Genomic DNA, 24,702 nt, shown 5'->3' with positions numbered 1-24,702 from the left:
GCATTATATAATAAAGCTTTAAATTATTGTCTTTTTAAGGGTCATTTCAGTGCCTAACAAATTGCCTTGGCACAGTTAATTAAGTGAGTGAATAAATTTCTCATTTGTTTTGCTTTTTGGTTTTGTCCACTTTGATGGAGATGTAATGAGAGTTGTTAGTCTTAACACTACAATCACACTCAAAAAATGACATGGAGGGTTCAGGTGAACATACCACAACATACTTACAGAATATTTCCAGTGTTACTATGGACAGGACTGAGAATGGACATAGTTTTCCAATAACTTCAGACATTTTAAGCACTCTGTCAACTTGTAAGAAGTATCAAATAAAGCCAGGTAATATTGGCTCATGCCTATAATCCTAGCAACTCAGGAGGCTGAGGATCATGGTTTGAAGCCGGCCTGGGCAGGAAAGTTCATTAGACCCTTATCTCTACTAAAAGGTTGGAAGGGGAATTCTGGCTCAAGCAGTAGAGTACCCAGCCAGAGTTCAAGTCCCAACACAGGTATACATATGGTCCACCCCCTGCCCCCCCCATCTCTTGCCATGCACAATTGTACCAAATAAGGAACCTATTTCCAGGGTGATATTTCACAATAGATGTTCTCTGTTAGAAAAATGCATATTATGGTTTCTGTAACAATGTTCATAGTAGTAAGGAGGAAAACGTTAACTTCAAAGAAATGTCACTTAAAAGTTCTGACTTTTAAAAGCTCAACCTACTGAACCCTAGATAAATAGCAGTAATAATGGTTTCATGCCGTTTACTCTGATAGATCTTCCGAAGTAAAATCTGGATGTATTATACAGTCAAGATGATACTTACACTCTCACTCTGAAAAGGATTTAAGAAATTTCCCCCCATTTCGCCGTCATCCCTTGGAGTGCCAGGTTGATTACTCAGGCTCATGTTATTGGGAGAATTCTGTAAACAAGTCATTGTTGAACATTTTAATTTCCTTTCTGCATTGTACAGTTTAAAAAAATATAATGTGTAGCAGCATCTCCAAGGACAAAGCAGAGTTATAATTTTAATTTTAGATTTCGACTATGTAAATTTACTCTATCCTCTGTTTCTTGACATGTACAAATGCTTCCCCAAAAGAAAATTTAAAACAAAATCTAAATCCATTTTCTACCCTTGGTTCAGTATCTAAGATTCTGGAGATTTAAAAAAATTTTCCTCCAGGAGCATGGCTAAAAAGAGCCTACCCATGTTGAAGCAATGAAGGTCAGAAATTTCTTAGTAATTTTCCTATGGTTAGTACTTTAATACACAGTTTCCTTTAATTGCATGTGCAGCTTACAGTTTTTTTACATAAAAAAGAGAAAAATAAGGAAAAGAGGTTAATAGTAAACTTAAGCATAGTTAAGAACAACAGAAACATCTTTAGTTGTGTACTTTTAGAGGGAAGGAGGCTAAAACCCATTTTAGTATTTTTCATACCAATAGTTTAAAAGCAGATTTACTCCAAATTTTCCTCTAAGACAAAATGGCTACATCTCTAGTACTAATCAAATCAAACATGAAGTCAGCAGTACACCGCTTTAGATTCCATTTAAATTTATCAGTCTCATGATTATTGTGCAATCTGAATCATGTGAAGAAATTTAGAGTGATATAGAAGGCATGTTTATGTAATACTGCAACTAGGATGGAGGGAACTCTTTCAAGGCATAATTTATTGACTTGCAAAAATAGTTGAGTTAAATATTTTTTATTTGTTATTTCAGGTGGAACAACAATTTAATTTCTTCTAAGTCATTATAAGCTTAAATATTTTATATTGGAGTAAATTCATATTTTAAAATATGAAATTTGCTTGGAGAATTTTTATTCAACAAAAACAAGGTATATTATAAACATTAACATTTTATGAATGAGTTATCTCATATATTTTCGTTGTTACTATTTCCTAGTATGATGGCTCAGACTTATACTCTTTTTTGGGGGGGAGGTTGTCACAGGGAGCATACATAAAGAGGTTTAGAGGCATATATAAAGGATACAACATAAATTGGCTATTACCAGATGTTCAAAAGTACTACTTTCCCTGCTCATGGGGCCACATTTGAAAACTCTGAATTGAAAAGGGAAAAATTATCTTGTTTTGTTTTCACTGGAAGTCATTTCTTCAAAAGGTTGTGAAAACAAGAAAAGCTCCTCAATGAGGAGTCTTAAGGAGACTGGGCTGTCTACAATCATTACAATCACTGAGTGACATGATGGAGTCAGGCAAAAGAGCATCTGGGGAAGATGTAGGACAGTGGTACCCAGAGCAGGTGGTGAGTGATGAGTGTGATAATGAACTGTATACAGACTTTATTTAACTGTGGCTATATGTGTTTTCAAAGTTTACAGTAGCATTCATCATCAAGGCAAGAATACAATGCACAAAAGAAATTAGGCTGATCATAAAGGTAAAGATTACTTTTATAAACATTGGCCACAGTTATTATATAGTTGAAGAGTACGTTATTCTCTGTACTCTAAGAATTTAGCTTAAAAGAAGATTTTACTCACTTTCATTTCAAGGAATTTTATGCCTAAATAATTTCCTGCGGCTATCATTTTGACCTCACTGGTCTCTAATTTGGTCTGGCTAGTATTCTTTCAAATCCTCTCTTAATTATTAAGTTATTATTCATTTTTATACTTAAAAATAGCCTCAAATTTTCTGAAGCTCTTTAAAATTCAAAAGTTTAAGAATTTCAAACAAAAAATTGAGCATCATTAGAAACTTGGGTTCTACCTTTAGTTATAATAAAACTGTATTATTACTGGAAGCTCTTCAGTCAGTTTAAAATTTCCCACAGGCTGTGAATGAGTCCATAGAGTGTTTTGATTATACTAGGCCCCACAACAAGTTGCAAGGAATTCTCCCAGTGGGTACAACTGAACTCCAGCCAGCACACTGCATGTTCTATATTGTCAGTTCTTCCCATGTGAAATCTGTCAGTGGTACTAACGTTCTGGAGGTGTGAAAGCCTCAAGTTCAACACTTCTTTGATCATTTATTAACATTGTATGATCAGATCTTGTCTTCCTATAGAGAGCCTTTTTTCTTTTCAAATTAAAAAATATAAATGTTAAGTACCTTAATGGGAGTGGCAAAAGATTTTAGGTGTTTTCCTTCCAAGAAAACAAATCATATGCTCTGTCCATTCTACTCTTTAAAAACAACATGATGGGAAAGTCATTTTCATCCATTGATTCAATGAGTGACTTCTTTTAAGTTGCAGAAAGGATGAGAGGAGTTTTACATTCCACTAAGTAAATGGCTTCTAAGTTAAGGATAAATTCTGCATATTTAGAAAGAGGCAAATGATTTTTAACAGGTAATCCTCAAATGATCAAGTAATGAGTTTGCAGCTTTTTATCTGTGGCTTTTACTTCAAAAACAAAATACTCACTGGTGCCCATCTCCTACTCATTTCTTAAACTAGCAAATCTACTTCCTGTGCTCAATATTGCCTAATAAAGATTTGAAAGATCAGCTAAATTGATTAACCCAATGCCTTATAACCTATACAACTATTTTTATTAAATGTACCTGTTTTCATATTACTTCAGATATCATTATACTTTCAAATGACTAAACTGTCAGGGTAGTGTAAGCATGATTATTGCTTGGATTTCAATCATGTATAATATGTCCAAAATATGAATTTTAGCATATTTTTGAATGATTCATTTTACCCATTCCTACAGACTATATTCATCACTATTGTACTTGCCAATTAATCAAACCTGAGCTTCTATTTTTAATTTTTATAGGAAAACAAAATTAATAATTTTATAATAATAATATTTTTGTTTATGTTTTCTTTTGTTATTTTCTGGACAGGGTGTCATTTTTGCCCAGTGCCATCTTGGAACAGCGATGCTCCAATCTGAGCCCCTGAGTAGCTGGGATTATAGTTGTTAGAGCTTCCCATTATTTTGCTCAAACTAGCCTCACACCTGAATCGTCCTGCTAGCTGCCCTGAGTAGCTGGGATGACAAGCATGAATACTGTGCCTGATTCAAGTTACTTTAATTATATTAATAAGACTTCCATGAGGAATAAAATATAAATTAAAAGCAACATAGAGAATAAATAGTACTCACCTTGGAAATACTGTCCATATCTCCTGAGCCTAAATGAAGCAAAAAATGAAAAGACATTCCTTGTTAGGTAAGATTTATAAATTAAATATTGCAAGATAAATCAGCAGCAACTCATAGCAAAAAGAAAGGAATTCTACCTCTAGTTCCCAATCATCTATTTGATTTTAATGTCAGGGTGGAGAATGTCATTGTTAGCATAGATTCTTTAAAGAGGAATATTAGGAAATTTATATATGCAATTGCATTAAACATTTAAAATGTATATGTAACATACAAACAAATCTTTCAATATATTTTCTGAAAATAATGTAAATCTGATAAAAGGTAAGATAAAATTCGCAGCAAAATTTGACTATATTTAAAGTATTTTACTTTAATAATTTAAAGCAAAGTATCTTTAATAATATATTAAAATGGGCAGTAATTAATATCCATGGTAAACAAATATCTCCAAATATTGCTTCTTAATTTTTATTCCTGAGGAAAATGACTCAGTGACATATAACCTGCCTAATAAGCATGAGGCTAATGTTCAAACCTCAATGCCACCAGAATAAAAATAAGCATACACATCATAATCACATTCTTGACACAATATTAGTTTCACTTTAAATAATTCACAGGTGACTTTTTTTTGTTAAAGTGAAAAAAAAAATAAACCAAGCTCTAAAACAGTGCTAGGCCAACAGTACGTTAAGTGATGGTGGATAAAATTCTCTGACGGCCATTATGTCAGCCATTAGCTCCCTGTGTCTGTGGTGGGCGCCTGACATGTGCCAACTGAAACCTGCACCTTAACTTTTACCAACCTTTAGTCACACAAGGCTCACGCCTGCTGTAATTAGGCAGTGCATGTCAAAAACAACATCCACAGAGGTTGATAGGACAAATCAAGATTTTGAAGCCTAGACAGAGTGAGTAATGAATCTTTAAAAACCCCAAAGTCTGTCAATCAATGTAAATAATTATGGGATCATTGGAGATACACAGCTCTTCAGAATATCTGAGGGAGTGAAGTCCTTCTATAGCCTAAATTGCACATAGGCATAGTTTAACTTGATAAAAGACTTCCCAAAAGGAAAAAAAAAGCGTAAACTATTTCCCCCCACGCCCACCCTGATGTCAGCTTTTTAAATTTGTTTGTGCTCATGTCACTTAAATATATAAAAACATAAGGTATTTCTTTTTCTTTCTTTTTTCTTTTTGCCAATCCTGGGGCTTGAACTTAGGGCCTGGGCATTTTGCTTGGACAGGTTTTGCTCAAGGCTAGTGCTTTGCCATTTGATCCACAGCGCCACTAGGGTGTTTTCTTTTTCTTTTTTTTTCATATATTTATTATTGTAATTAATAGAAGGGTTACATGATATTTGCCAGATAGATGGTGCATTAATTCCCATACATTGATACCCTTTCACATGTCTTAGTCCCCATTTCCCTTCCCCACACCCCCACCCCTCATCTTGTTTTCCCCCCTTCCCTATCCAATTTCAAATAACCAAATACAAATATATCCGATATATCAGGTAACAAAGTGAGATACTGTAACAATATGAGATAACCAAGGGACAGCAAAAGAGATGAAAGATAACATAGTACCTTGAGAACAACAATCATTCATTATATGGCTTATGTTTCTATATCCTAGGGTGTTTTCTGAGTATGTGGTATAGAGGAATTGGACCCAGGGCTTTGTGCATACTAGGTGAGCACTCTACCACTAGGCTATGTTCCCCACGCCAACATAAGGTATTTCTTTCTCTTGGTTTTGCATTCCTCCTGTCTAGATAGCATGTTACATGACTTAGTCCTTTTTGTGCTATTTATCTCTCACTAGTATAAAACTTTCTAATTATCCTTGGCTTCCTTTGTTAAGATATTACACATGAAGAACCTTCTCAAATACTAGTCACAGACTTTACCTTGAAACAGTGTAGTCTCATAAAGGAATCTTTCAGATTTTCTAGAATATGATTATTAACTTAGAAAAAGGACAATAAACATGAAATTCAACATGAAAAAAAAATAATCTTGCCAAGAACCAAACTGTCCCCAGAATTCTGGAGACAAAGAAACAAGCTGGGAGGACAGAGTGGCCTCTGGGCAAGCCAGGAATGTCATGACTCTACACATATGGTCGCCTGTCACTACAGAACAGTAGGATGTGATAGGTTAAGGTAAGTCCTGGAATTTGTGCTAGTCAACTTGTGATCTTCAGATGAGCTTGTTACCATAATCATGATCATTCTAAGATAAACACGAATACTCAAAATGAGTAGCTGGAGATGGGAGAGCTCTTCCAACTATAACATCCACTATGTGAATGAAGAGTTTTGTTTTGCATTTATTATAGACATCAAACATAAAATCCTTACCTAAAGAGCCATTCATGTGATGTGACTCCATGCCTCCTAAGCCACCCATGGGACCATCTGACCCAGGACCCATTGGAAACTATTTTAAAAAAGTGAAGAGAACAACTGTGATCATATTGAAAACAATTCCATCTCAGTGTTATAATATCTTTCACATTACAAGATCCCTATCATAGCTTATTTTCATTTCCAAGTTTAGAGAGTTTTCTTTTTTTTTTGAACTATCTTTTAAGCTCTGCAAACTGTCTAATTTGACTGTTCTACTTCTCATTGTCTAATCTCTACATTGTAGAGATTCAGGCTAATTTCATCCCTTCCTCAGATATCCCCAACTGGAAAGTACATTCACACATATGCCTTTGTATAATGCTGGCAAATCGTCTATTATTAAGCAAAAGTAGTTCTTAAGAAGCTGTTAAAGGTAATCACTTACTAAAAAGAATAATTTAACATCATTATGCCAACACTAACATCTTTCTTAGCAGATAATCTATCTTTGTTCAATTGGATGTAATAAATAATTTCATCTTACAGGTTAAATACATTTCATTCCATAGAAATAGCTGAAAGTAGCTAATTCTTGGCAGTACCAACTATGTCAGATCAATGACAGGCATTGTATAGTAGTTCTACTTAACATTTTTTAAGACATGAGAATTCTTTCTTTCCAAGTAAAACCCTATATCAAAACCCTATATCAATAACCTGGAACAAAAAGTTATGAGCAGATTTGCTTTGATATAATTAATGATCTTTCTATTCTGTCCTTCCCTCATTTCAGAGAATACTTTTGTCGAAAACAGAGCCTCATTTGAAAACAAATAATCTATAATTATCTTAACTTTAGAGTTAACATATTGTCAAGAATTCCCATGCCATGTTCTATGATGTATGGTGTGTGTGTGTGTGTGTGTGTGTGTGTGTGTGTGTGTATAGAGTTATGTGTGTGTGTGTGTGTGTGTGTGTGTGCGTGTGTGTGTGTGTGTTTGTGGACACCTATCATAAAGGTTTTAAGGTATCTGAATAAGTTAAAATTTAAATAAAAGATAAAATGATAAAATAAAAGTTTGAGGGTTAAAAAAATCACTGTCATCAAACACATACCATCTCTGTGGAAACAGAGTAGCTTTACACTATGGTGGGCACACAGACCACATGCTATTTGTTTTCCTAGAAGGACAAACAATTTTATTGCCTCAAATAATTTAGAATATATGTTCCTCATTGACTTTGAACCTATCACTTAGCTTTTATTAAAAGCATGGTTTTCATCTGAGCTGAGATACTGGGCTGGTAAGCCAATAATGTAAGAATTTGTTTGGTTTGACCCCCCTCATTGTTTAAAAAGAGCACTAAGGTTATAGATATATATGTTTAGAATGTTTAATACATATTAACACATAGAAAATATGTCATCTGTTTATTTTTCAACTTCAGCTACTCTAAGTACACATGTGTTTATGTAGCAAAATATTACATGTATATATATGTACCATTTATATCAATGTTTAGATTATAACTATATTAGTTATATTTAACTCTGTTTATAACTATATTCTGCTATAAATATTTTTGTCCAAATGTAACTTTATATCATGGGTAAACTGTGAGCACATGCAGGAGAATCATAGTCATATACTTTATTAAGAAGCCCATTCATCCTCTATAGCTATCATGGTTCCATTTAAACAGCATATTTTGTAATTTAATAGAAAACATGTATATCTAACTTCATAATTTATTCTCAAGTATATCATTTATCAGGACTAAAAAGATCAAAAAGAAAAAAATTACTGATGAAAGAAACTTAAGGTAAATGATTACATATAGCCTGATATTTTCAAATAATCAGTATTAATCATTAAGTATTTGAGATAAGAGACCAACATTTTATGATTAAGTTCAATTTTATATTTATATTATCTTGGTCTAAAATGTTATGCATATTATATGCCATGTCCTTTTCAACCTGAGGACAGACTTGTTTTGGTTTTATATCCAATATGTTCCTAGGCAATGAAGTGTAGGCAATATTCAGAATACAGAAGATACTTAGAGTTACAAAATCTTTAAGTATACTAACAAAAGAATCATATTTACATTAGGTCTGTTAGGTCCTGGAGGTACTGCATTCATTAAAGTATACATGTTGTCTCCAGAGTTGGTTGAATCTGAAACAAAATGTAACCCTTAAATTAAAATTTTTCTTTGTAGTCTATACCCAAGCAATCACAAAATAATAATCAAAGATGACCCGGATATACTCTTAACATCTGAGAAAGCTTTTACTAAAGTTTGAAAACAAATACTTGAGTTGTTTTCTAACTCTAAAACATCACACTTCAGTCATCAATTAGGCATATGAGAAAAGATGTTACCACATCAACAATTCAAGATCACAAACATTAAAAATCCAAAAAATGGTATCAGTTGTTTCATTTTTTTATAAAAAGGGACTATTACTTCTCTAAACAATGGTATGTATATAAATAACAAAAGTCTCTTAAAATTTAGAATTAGAAGCCTTTCCCTGTTCTCCATTTCCTTAAGTTTCAAGTAGAGAAATTCAAAATCTAGTTTTTTAAAGCTAGTAATTAGTCAGAGTTGATAAAATTTATCATGAGAATTGAATAGAACTATAAAATTGTTATAAAAATTATCATGCCTGATGTAAAAGCCAGATTTTTCCACCCATGTAGTGTCAAGATTGATCATGTTCAAGAGTATCAAATTATCACCCACGATAATTATCAAGATGTTTTAATAAATTTTTTACTTATTTGATCTATTACAATAAAAATAAATGTGATATTTTGTAGTATTTTAAAATATGTCATTATCAGTTAATTCTAATTAAGTCATGTTTTATGATGTAAATAAAACAGTAAAATGCTAATTATCTTAAAATTGAAAATTATTATAAAACAGTTTCCTATTATCTTACAATTATACAGTTTCTTAAATATAATACAGCACAGTATTTTATTTTGAAAACAGAAGTATCTGTATTGACTAATTCAAGATAAAAGGTAAATAATTTGTTTTCTTTTTTTTTTTTTTTTTGCCAGTCCTGGGCTTAAGCTCAGGGCCTGAGGACTGTCCTTGGACTTTCTCAAGGACAGAACTCTACCACTTGAGCCTCAGCACCACTTCTGGCTTTTTCTAAGTTTATGGTACCAAGGAATCGAACCCAGGTCTTTGTGCATGCTAGGCAAGCACTCTACCACTAGGCCAAACTCCCAGCCCATAATTTGTTTTCTTATAGCAGTAACCTTAGACTGGGAAATGGACAATTAGTCCTATTCTAATTGTGTGATTACTTATTAGACATGAACAAGTTTATGATTTTAGTGTGCACTAGTTACAGAGTAGGTTTAATATCTTTTATTGGTTGTTTGATCAATAAATCTCAATCCTACTTTTTACTTCTAAGTGAATATACATATTATTAACATGCTCCCTCAGGCTTATTTATATTATTCATATAATTCTGTGGCCTCAACACTTTTCACATCCTTATACACACTATATTTCTGTCAGACCAGGCTTCTGGCTTCTTGCTGCCTATTACCAACTTTCCTCATCTCCATTCTTTTAAAATTTCTTCCTCTGAGCATCACCTCCACAGTTCCTACCTGCTGAAATTCTACTCGATATTCAAGACTCATTAAAACATTACCTCTTCAATAAAGTATTTATCTTAAAATGTCCATATACATGAATACTCCCGGCTCATGAATTAATTCTACCTGGCATTAACAGTTGCTATTTTGTCATAGTCTTCTCTTTTACTTATAATATAATAAGCTTATTGAGAGAAGAAAAGGAATTATGTCATATTTATCTTGTGTATCCCAAGCAATAAATATCTGCTTAGATTTAACTTATGGAATAAAACCCATTGCATACAAAGTATTTTTCAGAAAATGTTAGATTGCTTTTTAAACATATTCAACTTTCAAGTGTTTTTTTTTTAAACTAGATTAGCTTTACTTTTGCTGAGAGTAAAATGGGATGTTTATTTTAAGTGTGTGTGTGGAAGAAATTAAGATGACCAGTTTTAAGGCCCAGCAAGAATACAATGTTATCAGAAAAACATTTAAGGAGTAAAGGGAATAAAGGTATTTTCTACCAAATGTGTACCCTTTTTTGGGGGGACGGTTATATAAAAGTTTGCCATAGTATGGATCTTCTAGTGTGCATTCCTGGGGATTGGGATACTAGCTTATGATTAGTGTATGACAGGTACATGTGAATAAAGGGTGATTATGTAAAAATTCTAGCAATATGTACCGGTGTCAACTTCTATGTTACAAGGAAAAGGGGATAAGATTACTTCTCACTGAAATGTTTAAGGTTGTTACACAAAAGTTTGTTCTTATAATGAAGTGTTTATTAATAGCATGTTATATTCATACATTAACTACATAATATAAGAATATATTATCTGGAAGATGATTCTAACTTCAATGAATGCTATTTCATTCCCAATGAAGATACTTTGAAGACAGGGACCACAAATCACATATGTACGCTTGCAGACAGTAAAGTTTTGTATTAATTATCATGTTTTTAACTAAATGTTTGAAAATTATTTTTATAGGTATGATTCATAATAATAAATTTTAAACTCACATATTTGTAGTCTTTGACAAACTGCTTAAAAACAAGTTTATCAGTGAAACATAATTAAATTATTTCTAATTATAAAAATTTCATATCTATTCCATTTCCTAGAAGTAATCACTGATGATTGTAGCCTATTTTTTCTACTTTAAAAATTTATATTATATGCTTGTCTATTAAATCTTCGTCAATATTTTATTAAAGCTGGAGCATTAGTTTTCATTTCACTAAAATTTTTGATAATAACTTTAATGGCATTCCAATTATATTTCATGCCATAAAATTAATAATTCCATGAAAATTGGATTAGGAATAAAGGCTATGTCAACTGTTTCACTACTTAGCACAAAAAATGAACATCCTTGAACATAAACTTTGGGGTTGCATCTCTAATCTAATTCTTTTTAGTATTATGATTACAGAGTCAAACGCTTGAACCTTCTCAAGATTCTTGATGTTACTAGAGCATTTCCTGGGAAAAATTTAAGCTTCAATTTAAGCTTTAAGAATAATTTAAGTCCCAGGCATTAGAGTCTCCAAATATACCTAATAGTCTGTATGAAAGTCTTAAGGAGAAAAGATAAAGATATTTTTAATAATTACATAAAATGGTTATAGATAAACTATAGTATATTTAAAAGTTTAGAAGATTAAATAATCTTTTCCCAATGTACAGTGACTTATTAGCTAACTAATAAATTCTAGAGACATGTAGGATAAATAAAATGTACATCTGTATCCATTTTAGTAAGATGACAGCGGAGGTCCACCTTGCTGTTTGTAATCTCATGGATCAACAGTATTACTGGTTCATGCAGAATTTTTCATTTTTTATTAACAGGAATTTCACCATAATATTTACTTGTATGTAATAAAATTTTCTAAGTTGCAAGATGCTAGTATTTTCAGTTTCATTAAATCTTTTAAGTTATATGAACTATTGGGTAAGTCATATAGATCAAAAAGATATGCTGACTAAATCTGTTAATCCAGACAAAAGGAAGTTTCTAAGTGCTTAATTGGACAACTAAAGAGCTTATTTCTTCCTATTTGGTGCCTTTAATCTGCATCTGTAACCATCATGAGGGTATGAATACTACTTTCTTTCATAATCCACTTCTATATTTTGTGATTTTAATAACCAAATGTCCATGTGACTAGTGTCATGACAATACCTGCTGGACTAGGCATGATGGGCGTTCCTGGTGGGCCTCCGCCTCCTGGAGGACCCTAAATAATCACACAATGTGTCAGTCAAAACAAAAGCAGTTGTTTAGACAATGTCAAGACAAACAGCAAAATGTAAGACTCATTTCTGGAACAATCTAATTTGAAAGTAACAAGAGGAAACATTTTCTCCATCATTTATTTTCAATAGTATGCAAAACATAATTTAGCTTAACTAGGTTGAAATTGTTTTGACAAGTTTCTACAAACAATGAGAGTGTAGACTGATTTATTATTCATGACTTAATCATATCAGGTATAATGAGGTTAAGGAGAAACCACTTAATAGGGCTTTTATAAATCTATAAAATAGAAATATAATTCATGTGTGCTACTGTTTACTATAATTTTATTTTTGTGTCACTGGGTTATTTTGTTTGTTTTTGCCGGTCCCAAGGCTTTTACTCAGTGCCTGGTTGCTGTATCTGAGTTTTTTGCTTAAGGCTAGTACTCTACCTTGAGCCATAGACACACTTCCAGCTTTTTGGTGGTTAATTGGACATAAAGAGTCTTAAAAACTTTCCTGCCCAGGCTGGCTTCAAACCATGATTCTCAGGTCTCAGCTTCCCAAATAGCTAGGATTTTCAGCCATCAAGCCACTGGCATTCATCTTCTAATACTAGTTTTTATAGGAAGCCAATAGATATTCATTTAGAGATTCACATTAAAAAGATTCTATTTTTTTCTTCTGTTAGCCTCAATGGTAGCATTTTGGGTACATGATACTTGTAACTATCATCTGAATCAGAAATGAGAGGCAATATTGACTAATGCTATGAGTTACTAATGCTGCAGCTACATAATCAAGCTGCAATAGACATAAGCAATTCTCAAGTTAATTTAGAAGGACAAAATAGATAATATGGGCAATGAGTCCAGAATTTTTCAAATATTCTACATATAATGATCAAATTAACTCTTAAGTGGTGAAATTTTTAGTTCATCCAAAGTATCTAGAGATTATCAATTATTTAAAATTATATACAAGGTATTTATCTTTTAAATTCTATAGCTTCACAAAACTAGCTATCAACTTATTAAGTAACCAAAAAATGTTTATACAAATTTTCCTACATTCATTTTTTTAATATAAAATGTGAAGAAAATTAAACTTTCAAAGTTTGTATAGCTCACAGGAACACGGAACACCATGCTTAAGTCAAAAAGACTGTGTGTTTTTCCTGTATTGGTAAAATATTAGTAAAATAGTATTTCCACAGGGTGTACTTCAAATGGTCATCTATTTTCTTGTGCAATTCTTTATTTTTCTTTCACCATTTTGTGCTGGTCCTGCGCTTGAACTCAGGGCCTGTTCTTGAGATTTTCTATTCAAGGTTAACATTCTACCATTTGAGCCATACCAACATCCAGCTTTTTGGATAGTTATATGGAGATAAGAGTCTCACAGACTTTTCTGTCTGGGCTGCTTTTGAACCACCAATCCTCAGGTCTCAGCCTTCTGTGTAGTTAGGATTACAGGCATGAGCTACCAGAACCCAGATCATACAACTCTCAGTTCTAATTAAATTTGACCAGAGTCTCTGAAAATTTCTTTGGGAAAGACTTCCCTTTCCATCATTTTATCCTTGCTTCTTTGTTATATATTTCCTTTTAAATATTGCAACAAATTTATCCTTAAGGTAGTCTTGAGATATAACCAAGATTATAATGGGATAATAGTTAAAAGGTCATTTGTGAGTTAAAGAGGTCATATATAATTTGCTAATTTGACTTAAGGTCTATATGAGTCACTGGGGAAATCTGACATGTATAACAGAATAAGAAAACTAGGTATTCTAAATTTCTATAAAAATAAAGATCCTTCCAAATCACTAGTCATCATTCTCCTGTCTGATGTACTTCAAGACTGGGAGAAAGTTTAATGCCTTCATAAAATTTATGTGCGATGAATGAGGTCAGAGAGGGGGTGTACATCACTCTCTTGGAGAAGTGCAAATTCAAGCACATTACTGTGCAACTGGGGAAGTCTCTCTTTGTGATTGGATAGAGTACTGTTGTGGTTTCTAGAAACATATGCTGAAGTAAAACATAGTACTCAGGGCGATTCTGGGCAGATTGATAACTGTTTCACTAATGAACATCAACATATGCACTGAGGTTGGCAGATGAAACAACTCAAGATGTTCATTTCTTGGCCAATACACTGGGGCTCATCTTAACATCTGGACAACTATTTCATTACTCAAATAAAATGTAACATCAATTCTTATGAGCAAACAAACCCAAATGTACTTACTACATAATTCCCAGGAGATGCTGAAGAGTATGGTATCTGGAACATGAATAGGACAAAAACAAACATTTTGATTAATGCAGCAGCATGAGACTAAATGAACAGACTTCCTGTTTTTATCGAAGTATAGTATCATAGAAAAGAGTATTTATTTATTTAATTGCAAAAAATACACCAAGTAATCACCATATCATCTTTGGTTTACAAGGAAAAAGAAACACATCAATTTTATCCAAGATGGGTTTATATAGAATTATCATTGTACATATAACAAGGTACTGTAAAAAAAAAAGTATGTATCTGTAAAGATAAAAAACTCCAGGAAACTAAAAAAAATCTCAAATTAGTAGCCTTTACAGATACAACTTTTAAGTTATATCATTTTTATAGATACGTTTACAGAAAAACTAGAGAAAACTGGAAAATTTCAATTTAGTAGCCTTTACAGACATATCTTCTAAGAACTATGCATTGTTACAAAAAGAGTTTCCAAAATTTATACAGTTTAGTTCCATACTTGATATACAGGCCTCTCCCCTCTTGTTACCTAATTAGTATATATTGTAATAAACAGGCTCTTAAACCATTTTCTAGATATTAGACAGTATTGTCACTGAAATTTAAGAAATGTAAAATTAAAAAGTATTTAAAAATTGGCCATTAAATATGTATATTAACATGGAAATCTAAATGCATGTTTTCTTTTTTCACATCAGCTCAATTGGATAAAAACACTACACACACTGGAAATAATTTTCTGCCTTATTCTGGAAGAAAGCCAATAAATTGCTGTCAACCTGGGAGTCAGCCACAACCAAAATAGTAAAAATATAATGCTTATGCACTAAACTGTCCTTTTCTGACTCAAATCATGTCCTATAATTATACACAACAGTACTAAGAAATGATATAGCAAGGAAAGAAAGCATAACAAAGCTATGGTTTCATCTTCAAGAATTGCTTGATACTTTCCTAGAGCTTCTTAATATTAAATTATTTGAAGGCTTTTTTCCCTTCATTGTCTAGTGTCCCTTCTTGCCTTAAACACAGGCCATATGTCCTTGTGTCCCCTCCTTGGCAGTCTGTGGTTATATAACACTGCAGAGGACAACTACTATTGGGTCCTGAGTCATCAGTGATGAGAACTCCTTCCCCAACAAGTCCTGAGCAACATTATGACATTTAACAATTACTTAATTTAGTGATGAATACTACTCAACTTTTTTGGACCCTTGTCCTAGTTCATAACCTACAATCCACCCTCTGCCTCACGATTTCAAATAAGCACATCTTCCAAATCACCAAAAATTATTTTGTCTCCCAGGTGTGTGTGTGTGTGTGTGTGTGTGTGTGTGTGTGTGTGTGTGTGTGTGTGTGTGTGTGTGTGTGTGTATTTGCACCGAGCCCATGCCATTTTGCCTACAATCATTCTTAAACAAATTTAAGGTACAATCTAATCATCCTTAGATCATTGAAACTCATAGTTCATTGTCATTACTTACTTTATAATATACAACCTTCATTATCATTCCTGAGTATTTAAAACAGAGAGAGGAACAATTCCCTCATATGATATCTTTCTTCTCCATCATGATACTCACAAGGATGATTCACCAGGATCTTTCCCATCATAAGCCCTCCCAGTTTGCCTTGACAATCATTTCTCTATAATGTATTATTACTAAATTGCCATTTTTCCCTTCTCCCATGCCTTTGTCAGATTTTTTTTTGCCAGTCCTGGGTTTAGCTCAGGGCCTGAGTTCTGTCCTTGGACTTTCCTCAAGGCTAGAGCTCTACCACTTGAGCCTCAGCACCACTTCTGGCTCTTTCCAATGTATGTGGTACTAAGGAATCGAACCCAGGTCTTTGTGCATGCTAGTCAAACACTCAACCACTAGGCCAAATTCCTGGCCTGTCAGTATTTTTTAATGCAATATCTTAAATTCATTATCCTAAAACCTACTTTGTTAATTTATATCTCCTGGATAGCCCCTTAGCCATTTTTTTGTTTAGCAGAAATTTCCTGGCAGGAAACATAAAAACAAGGTGACAAGGTCCAAAATATAGTCACGTTCTCTTACATCTACCTACCTTTATCTGGAAGAATTCTAGCCCAGACATTATGGAAACACTCACTAATAATGTCCCATAAACCCAGTAAATTTTAGAGAAAATTTTTGATTTTTGCATCCACTACTTTCTGTCAATTTCCTGCTTGGTTGTCATTTTAATTTCAGTATTTCACTGTTTATAGATTGTTAAATCTATATATTTATCTCAGGTAAAAAACAACAAACTTTCTGCTTGTTTCTGTGGGTAGCTCATTACAAGTATCCCATTCACCAGAACTGTTGCTTCTTTTATATTTATATTTTTCTTTTATTTTTTTCCTTTTTTTAGGGGGGTTAGTTTAAAGGATGCCAAGTTATTTGAAAATATTTTGTCAAGTACTACTCTGAGATATTTCACAGTTCAAACAATATGGTACTATAACTTCCCATTAACAAACATTTATTTAGACCTATTACAAGCACAGAATGAAGAGATTGTCTTGCATGTAATCTTATAGAATACTCTTCAGAACACTGTTAAATATAATTATCATTTTAAAATATATAAAATTGTTACTGTCTCATTCAGTTGCTCAATTTCTTTCAGTTTTCTCCCTATCTTCTTTTCAATTGTGACTTTCATACTAGGTTGCTACTTTATAACCTTTGGTGTCCTGATATAATGTTGTTATTTCAGCTACCACTCCTAGTACCTTATTGAACTTTTCTTTTCTATAACTTACAATCATGATCTGACAGCTTAGTGTGAAAGACATAAAATAAAATAGTGTAGACAGAAATACAATGTGGGTACAGAAGATGTATTTAAGCTGAGCATTTGGAATTTATAGAATGTTAAGTATCCACATGAATGAAATGGATTAGCCTAAGTAAGAAACTAAGGGAAGGAAGGAGGGAGGGAGGAAAGAGGACAGAAAGAACGAAGGAAGGAGGGAGGGAAGAAAGGGAGGCAAGGAGGGAGGGAAGAAATATGTACAGGTATGTTTATTTGGGAAATGTGAATTTCATGGTGGTTTGAGACTGAGAAGGGTGTCTAAGAGTTTCCTAACGGTTACTTCCTCCAAATCTACCAGAGTGCAGAGGCTGTATTGTGATTTTGCTCACAAAATAGGTTTGAGCCAATGGAAAGTAACTATCAGAAGAGTAAAATAAATTGCTGCTGGTGAAAGACTGTATAGTTCAACTTCATAAATTTAAATGGTAACCTAAGTGCAGGGAAATACATATTAAACACAAGGGAAAACCAAAGTAGGCTTTGTACAAATACTTCAAAATTAACACTTAAAGTAAATCACTCCCCTCCACCAATCAAGCAAAACCAAAAACCACACTGACCCTCCTGTACATCTGCTCTCCCATATTCTTCCCAACTCAGATGTGTCAATGTCAACTTCCCCATCACTTGGGGTCAAACCTTTAAAATCTCCATCACTTCCCCTTCTTTATCCCTAAATAATCCCTCTAACTCAATTCCATCCTTCATATAAAATGCCCACTAAATTTAAATGCAAGATAAAAATGAAGACAGAGAAGAGCTAGTTAGAATCCTAGAACTCTAAGAATCTATTATTTGACAGATGAGAAAATTAAAGACCATATATGTTGTGTGACTAAGGTAGATGGATGCTTCAAGAGTTGAAATTTAAATATTTTGATATTCTAATAATCACGACTGTGGTGCTATGGTAAGGGCCAAAGAAGTAAGTAGAAGACTTTTGCTTCTTCTTCTTTTTTTTTTTTTTGCCAATCCTGGGCTTGAGCTTAGGGCCTGAGCACTGTCCTTGGACTTTCTCAAGGCCAGAGCTCTACCACTTGAGCCTCAGCACCACTTCTGGCTTTTTTTCTATATATGTGGTACCAAGGAATCGAACCTGAGTCTTTGTGCATGCTAGGCAAGCACTTTAACCACTAGGCCAAACTCCCGGCCCGACTTTTGCTTCTTAAATGATCAGTAACAGCTAAGTACATTTCTTTGACAGTGAAGTCTAAAACTATTTTATAAGCACTGGCAATAGGAATTCAGGAGGGCAATATCAAATACATTATCTATGCCAATGGAAAACTGAAAATGTTTTTAGAATTCATTTAAAAAGTAAGCATGTATTTATATATATAGCAGAGCCTTCTTGAGTAATATATTTGTCTTTCCTTTAAGCTTAATCACAATAATAGATGTTCATTTTTTCCTTAAAGAATTTTCTTCTTTATTTTTTTGCTATGTTAGTGACTTGATGAATACAAAACCATATTGAATATTTGCTGTTTTGCTAGTTCCTCTTTATTAACAATTCCTTTAACATTTTTCAGAGAACTGTACTTCTTATTTTTACTATAGTTTAGATGGGAGTAGGTATGTGACCTACATCAGCATATAAATATTTATCTCCTATATCATAGTTTTATAAATGAGTACATGACCCCATCTGAGGTAATGCTGTTCAATTAAGAGTTATTTCCAATTCCTTTGATTAACTGCTAAGGACTAGTATACTTTTAGGCTCAAATGGGCACTTGGTACATATAAATCTTGAGCTTCATTTAGCCTTCTGTGAGGAAAGAAAAAAATGACCACATATAAACACAAACATACACAGACCATGTTAGTTGTGGGGCCTGAACTCTGGGCTTGGGTTGCTGTTCCTGAACCTCTTTGCACTCAAGGCTAGCACTCTACCAGTTCGGCTACAACACCCCTTCTGGATTTTGAGTAGTTAATTGGAGATAAGATTCTCACAGGAACTTTTCTGCCTGATCTGGCTTGGAAGTGTGATCCTTAGATCTTAGCCTCCTGAGTAGCTAGGATTATAGGCATGAACCACTGGTACCTAGCTTAAATCTAGACTTTTCAGAAAAGAGATGTTACAGACTGAGAAGGGTAAAAGAAGAGGCAACAGAGAAAGTAGAAGAAGATGGGCATATTAATACCTGATGTATGCAAGTACAGAAGTATCACAGTGATTTATACAATTAATATGGTAATAGCCATAATAAAAGTAAGCAAACCTGGACTTTTCAGATAGATGACCTACTAAGAGTGCCTGATATCCATCAGTGTAGTTTGGATGGTCTTCTGTACTTCATCACCAAAGGTGGCTTAGTTTTAGTAAACATTGTTGAAAACTAACAATTAACACATGCTATATAAACATGATCAATATGGGACAAATAAATCATTGTGTGCCTTCTGAGTTGATGCATGGAGAAATACATAAAAGTTTCTGTGGTATACTGTCAAACATTTATAATCCAAATCTAATCCTAAGGAAACATCAGATAAGGGCAAATTATGGGTCAGTCTAAACACAGCGCATTTAATACAACTGCAAGGTTATGAAAGACAAGAAATGGAGTCTGTTCCAGATTAAAAGAGATGAAAAAAATTATGACAAGTAAGTGCAGTCAGAGAATTGGGATTTTCTTTTTGTAAAAAGATATTGAGATAACGGAAAATTTAAAGATGTGCAGATTAGAAAGTAACATTGTGTCAATGTTAATTCTCTTAGTGATAATTTTGGATTGTGAAAGATAATAATTTTGCTTTCTAGGAAAGACATACTGAAATATTTAGAGAGAACCAACAAAATAGATCAGAGCAAAAGGATGTTTGTATACATAGGGAAAATAATAAAACATGGTAACACATTAATATTAGGGAATCTGGCATTAATTTTTTTGAAATATTCTTCCAAGTTTTCTGCATATTTGAGGCTAATTCAAACTCATGAAAAAATGTACATAAGCATATGGGAGAAGGGTAAAATAAAAAACAACCCACCACTTTAATATGCTGATGGAAAGAGTCAGAGACTTACTGTGTTAATATAAACTGAAAAATGTATGTAATATTAAGTATTCACAGGAAGTCTAAGGAACTTGGAATTCAAAATAATATAGATGAGTTATTACCACAAAACAATCAGTGGTATTTAGGGAAGAGTCCCTCTGAATACTTTTTGCTTCTATTTCATAGAAACTCTATGCTTCTATTAGAAAGTCACCATTTTTCTGTAATTTCTTTTTTTTCCCCCAGAGGAATGTTTTTTATTTTCATGCTGAGGATGATGATGACCCTTCTTCTTTTGAACCAAAAAAATAACTCGTTCCTTCCCACTTCTTTTCCTGGCCCCCATACTAAGGATGAGGGCAATTCTGCCACATGTGGTATCCACCAACACAGGGGAATGCTTTGGGCTCTCTTACTTGCCTACATTTATGCTGGTCATAGGCATTCAGATTGACCAATGGAGCCAAGCTCAATATGCACAACTCCCACTGCTGTTCCTAGTGTTTCTCAGAGTCTAAAATAAGACAGCATTCTTGATTTTATAGAGTCCAGTTTTCTACCCACAATGCTTGGCTTGAAGAGACGAGGCTTTCTAATAGCTTCAGAATACAATTGCCTCTGTGTAGTACCCATCCATTTGGAAAACACTCCATTATCTTAGGTATAATGTAAATCTTCAGTATCAACTTTCCAAATGATGCCCATCTTCCTAGTTGTTTTGGGCAAGACATAATCTTGAGATGAGTATTATAAAAGAGGGTAGACTCTTTGTATGGGCACTGGTGGGATGTTTAGGTTACATAGTAGTAACCAAGATTCAAGGTCTTCTTGCTCAACAAACGTAGGATATGAGCTGCTTATTAATCAAATTTCATTGAGAATATAGATAATAAAATTTCTTTCCAGACTTTGGTACTAGGAAACCTGTTCAGTTTTCAGTGTTTCAATCTTTTTGGCCTCCTTAATAACATTTTAATTAGGAAGTTGCAAAGGCTGCAAGCCAGATGCCATTTTAATGTAAAATCTTCAAGAAATTGGTTAAGGCAGATTAACAAGAAACAAATAAAAATTAGAACTCTTCTTAGGCAAATAAAAAAGCTAAAAGAATTTAAGAGGAAAAGTTATATTCATTCACAGTATGAAATACTCTTACAAGAGTATCTTAGAAAAAATAGTCTACTGAAGGCCCAAATAGAAACAACATCTTTTTTTTAATGTCCAATAACCGTATTTAATTAGCATGTGGTATAGCTACTAAAAGTAAGAAGAAATATGTTTACCTTGATTGAAGTAATTTCTTTCTTGAATAGTAATAGATTTTTTTATGTTTATTCTTATTTCCTATACCAAACACACAATTCATTTTTAACTTTCTTGAAGTTTAAAGTAACCTTAAACTTTAGATCAGCCTCATATTCATTTAGTGAATATTTAGATACTTTTGTGCACACCAGCAAATTTCATCCCCTTCATGGAGACTTAAGGCTGTTAATCCCCTACTGATTCACTTGATTTGGATACATGTATACAATATACACACCGCACAAATGTTTAAAGGTTCACTCATTACTGAAGATCTCAAGATTTCAAAGTCAAAAAGAAAAAAGTATCCCAGGATCGTAAAATTAAAATCATATCAATTAAAAAAATTAAATGCCCACTTTGCAAGCTGTGCACATATTTATGTGACATTATTAAGAAGAATGTGTTTTGCAAAGTTAAACCTTTGCCAAGTAAGTTGGCTTGATTATTCTATAATTGTTATCACATCTATAATTATATAGTACAGATATTATAGATGGTGAAACCATTTATGATAAATATTTACCTATATATACCTAAAACACAATATTTCTCTTTAAATTCTAAATCTATTAAGAAACATGGGATGTATGTTTATATTAACTCTTGAGATAAAAAAATTTCAAAACATGCATATTTTTCTTAATGAATATAAATACATAAACATATATATCCCTTACTTTTAAAAAAAGATTAATAGAACAGGTTGTAATGCTTTCAAAAGCAATTAATTTTTGTTATCTCAGTTAAATGTTGCAAAATACAAAATATATTATGTTCTATACTCACTGAATTGGCATTTGTTGGGTTTGGCCAGGGTCTTCCACCACCTGGACCCCTGTAAAACAATATAAACAACATTTTAATCTAAGCATTAAATGTTTTATAATAAGTTACAACAAATCATAAAATGTTAGTATTTATAATTTAGTTACTATCATTGGCAATTTCTTTTTCAGCACTAGAATTACTACATTCATAGTCTGATTCTTAAATGAAAATAAATTATTATTTTTAAAGATACTTTTATTCCCATATCAAAATACTTGTAGACAAGTTTTAAATTTTGATGTTTATTCTTATAAATAAAAAACATAATCACTTATAATGGTATACATCTGTGTGTACGTTTATATGTGAATCACTATGCTACTTTAGAGTCCAAAGCACTAATTATGAGACTGAAAATAAACTAGAATTTGTGATATCAATTTGAGTCACCTGTATCTCATTAAAAATGAAATTATTTGTGAAGTATGACTATATATAAAATGTAGCTCATATTAAGCTAAAATGAATACATATTAAAGTGCTTAAAGTTGCTTTTTTTCCCAAAAAATCAGTGTCATGTGACTTCATAAGTAACTATAAATCAGCCTATCATTCAGTGCAATTAAGGCTTTAGGTACTATTAAGTGAGGAAATAAATCATTTTCTTGTTTTCATAATTTTAGTTAAAGGCAATTCTTGGACAAATAAGGGTAATCTTCGTAGATATGTCATGTTATATAATTTTAGGGTAGAAGAGAATTTTTGCATTCAACATCTTATGAGGACATAAATCTTTTTAAACAAAATTAATGTTTATTTGAATGAAAAGGTCTTATTGTATTTTAGTACTTGAATAAATACTTTATGAAGACTACTGCCACTCTACTTTCCCTTCTGTTATGATATAAAATAGTAATAATAATAGTAATAATAATAATAATAATTACTCTGTGTGTGTGCTGATACAGGGGTTTGAACTTGGGGCCTTTTCCCCCCCTCAAGCTAGCACTCTATACTAGTGGCACAGCACCACTTCTGGCTTTTGCATGGTTAACTGGAGATAAGAATCTTATCTAATTCCTTTCTTGAAACAGATCCTCAGATCTCAGCCATCAGAATATCTGATTATAGTCTTAATCCCCTGATAAATGGCTAAAGCAGTGAAAGTTTTTAATTAAAAACTTATTTCTAGGGACATTAAATCTAATGTACTAACATTAAATAAACCAAGTGTATTACTCAAGTTTTCTTAGAATATTTCAAACTGCTTTTGTTTTTATTTTGAGATCCTCTAGGAATGTGAGCAACAAAAAAGAAATGGATTCTGCCCATAGGCTCTATTAGGAATGCCCACTCTTAGGAATGCCCACACACTATTACTTTTTTCCCAAAGTGACTTGGAGAATAAAAGGGAAAACTAAAATTGCAAAGGAGAATTGGTCAATATCATATACATAGGGAAAGTTAAAGGACACTTGAGCTGTTGCCACTCTAAGAGGATGATGATGATTGATTGATGATGATGATGATGATGATGATGATGATATGACAATCAGTTACTGAAACACTTCAGTTGATTTACCTAGAGGAATCAATGTCCTACTGATGAAAAAAAAGAGAAGTATAGAATATATGCTGATCAAGTAAAATAGTTGAGTAACATGACTGAGCCACATGATTTGTTTGATATTACATAAAACAGTAAAGAAATGAGGAAACGTTTATTGTAAGATTACATAAAAGCCTGAAGCCAGGTGTTGTGGCTCATGCTTACTATCCTAGCTACTCAGGAGGCTGAGATCTAAGAATCGTGGTTTAAAGCCAGCCTGGGCACAAAAGTCCGTGAGACTCTTATCTCCAGTTATCCACCAGAAAACTGTAAGTGGCGCAGTGGCTCAAGGGGTAGGTACTTAGGGACAAGGCCCAGGACCCAGAGTTCAAGCCTCAAAATAGACCAAAAAAAAATTACATAAAAGTTACATCCACATGATGACAAAGATTTGTAGACAATGGTAATATGATATATTTAATGTTTTTATATTAAATATTTAAATATATCAAGTATACTAAAATATGGACAAAATAAGTACAATATGAATAAGATATACAAAATATATTGTTACTTTAAAATTTGCTAATGTTAAAGATATGGAACCAACCCAGATGCCCCTCAGTTCAT

At 32.8% G+C, this 24,702-nt stretch overlaps 1 protein-coding gene across 5 annotated transcripts in view; it reads right to left on the bottom strand.

Moving 5' to 3' along the window:
* The window catches only part of Ssbp2 (single stranded DNA binding protein 2), a 219,667-nt gene that overhangs the window by 7,807 nt on the left and 187,158 nt on the right, over positions 1-24,702 (bottom strand). For all 5 annotated transcript variants that reach the window (XM_090331683.1, XM_090331684.1, XM_090331686.1 and 2 more), the window contains 7 exons: positions 22,542-22,590; positions 14,598-14,633; positions 12,289-12,343; positions 8,588-8,658; positions 6,488-6,566; positions 4,116-4,144; positions 831-929 (listed from right to left, as the gene is read on the bottom strand). In XM_090331683.1, the coding sequence (XP_090187809.1) occupies positions 831-929; positions 4,116-4,144; positions 6,488-6,566; positions 8,588-8,658; positions 12,289-12,343; positions 14,598-14,633; positions 22,542-22,590 (418 nt within the window). The remainder of the gene's footprint in view (positions 1-830; positions 930-4,115; positions 4,145-6,487; positions 6,567-8,587; positions 8,659-12,288; positions 12,344-14,597; positions 14,634-22,541; positions 22,591-24,702) is intronic.

This window comes from Megascapheus bottae, chromosome 4 (assembly GCF_031878675.1).
Source record: "Megascapheus bottae isolate mThoBot1 chromosome 4, mThoBot2.hap1, whole genome shotgun sequence".
Taxonomy (NCBI): Eukaryota; Metazoa; Chordata; class Mammalia; order Rodentia; family Geomyidae; genus Megascapheus; species Megascapheus bottae.
Note: the sequence above shows the minus strand (reverse complement) of the source record. Positions and strands in the feature narration are given on the sequence as shown.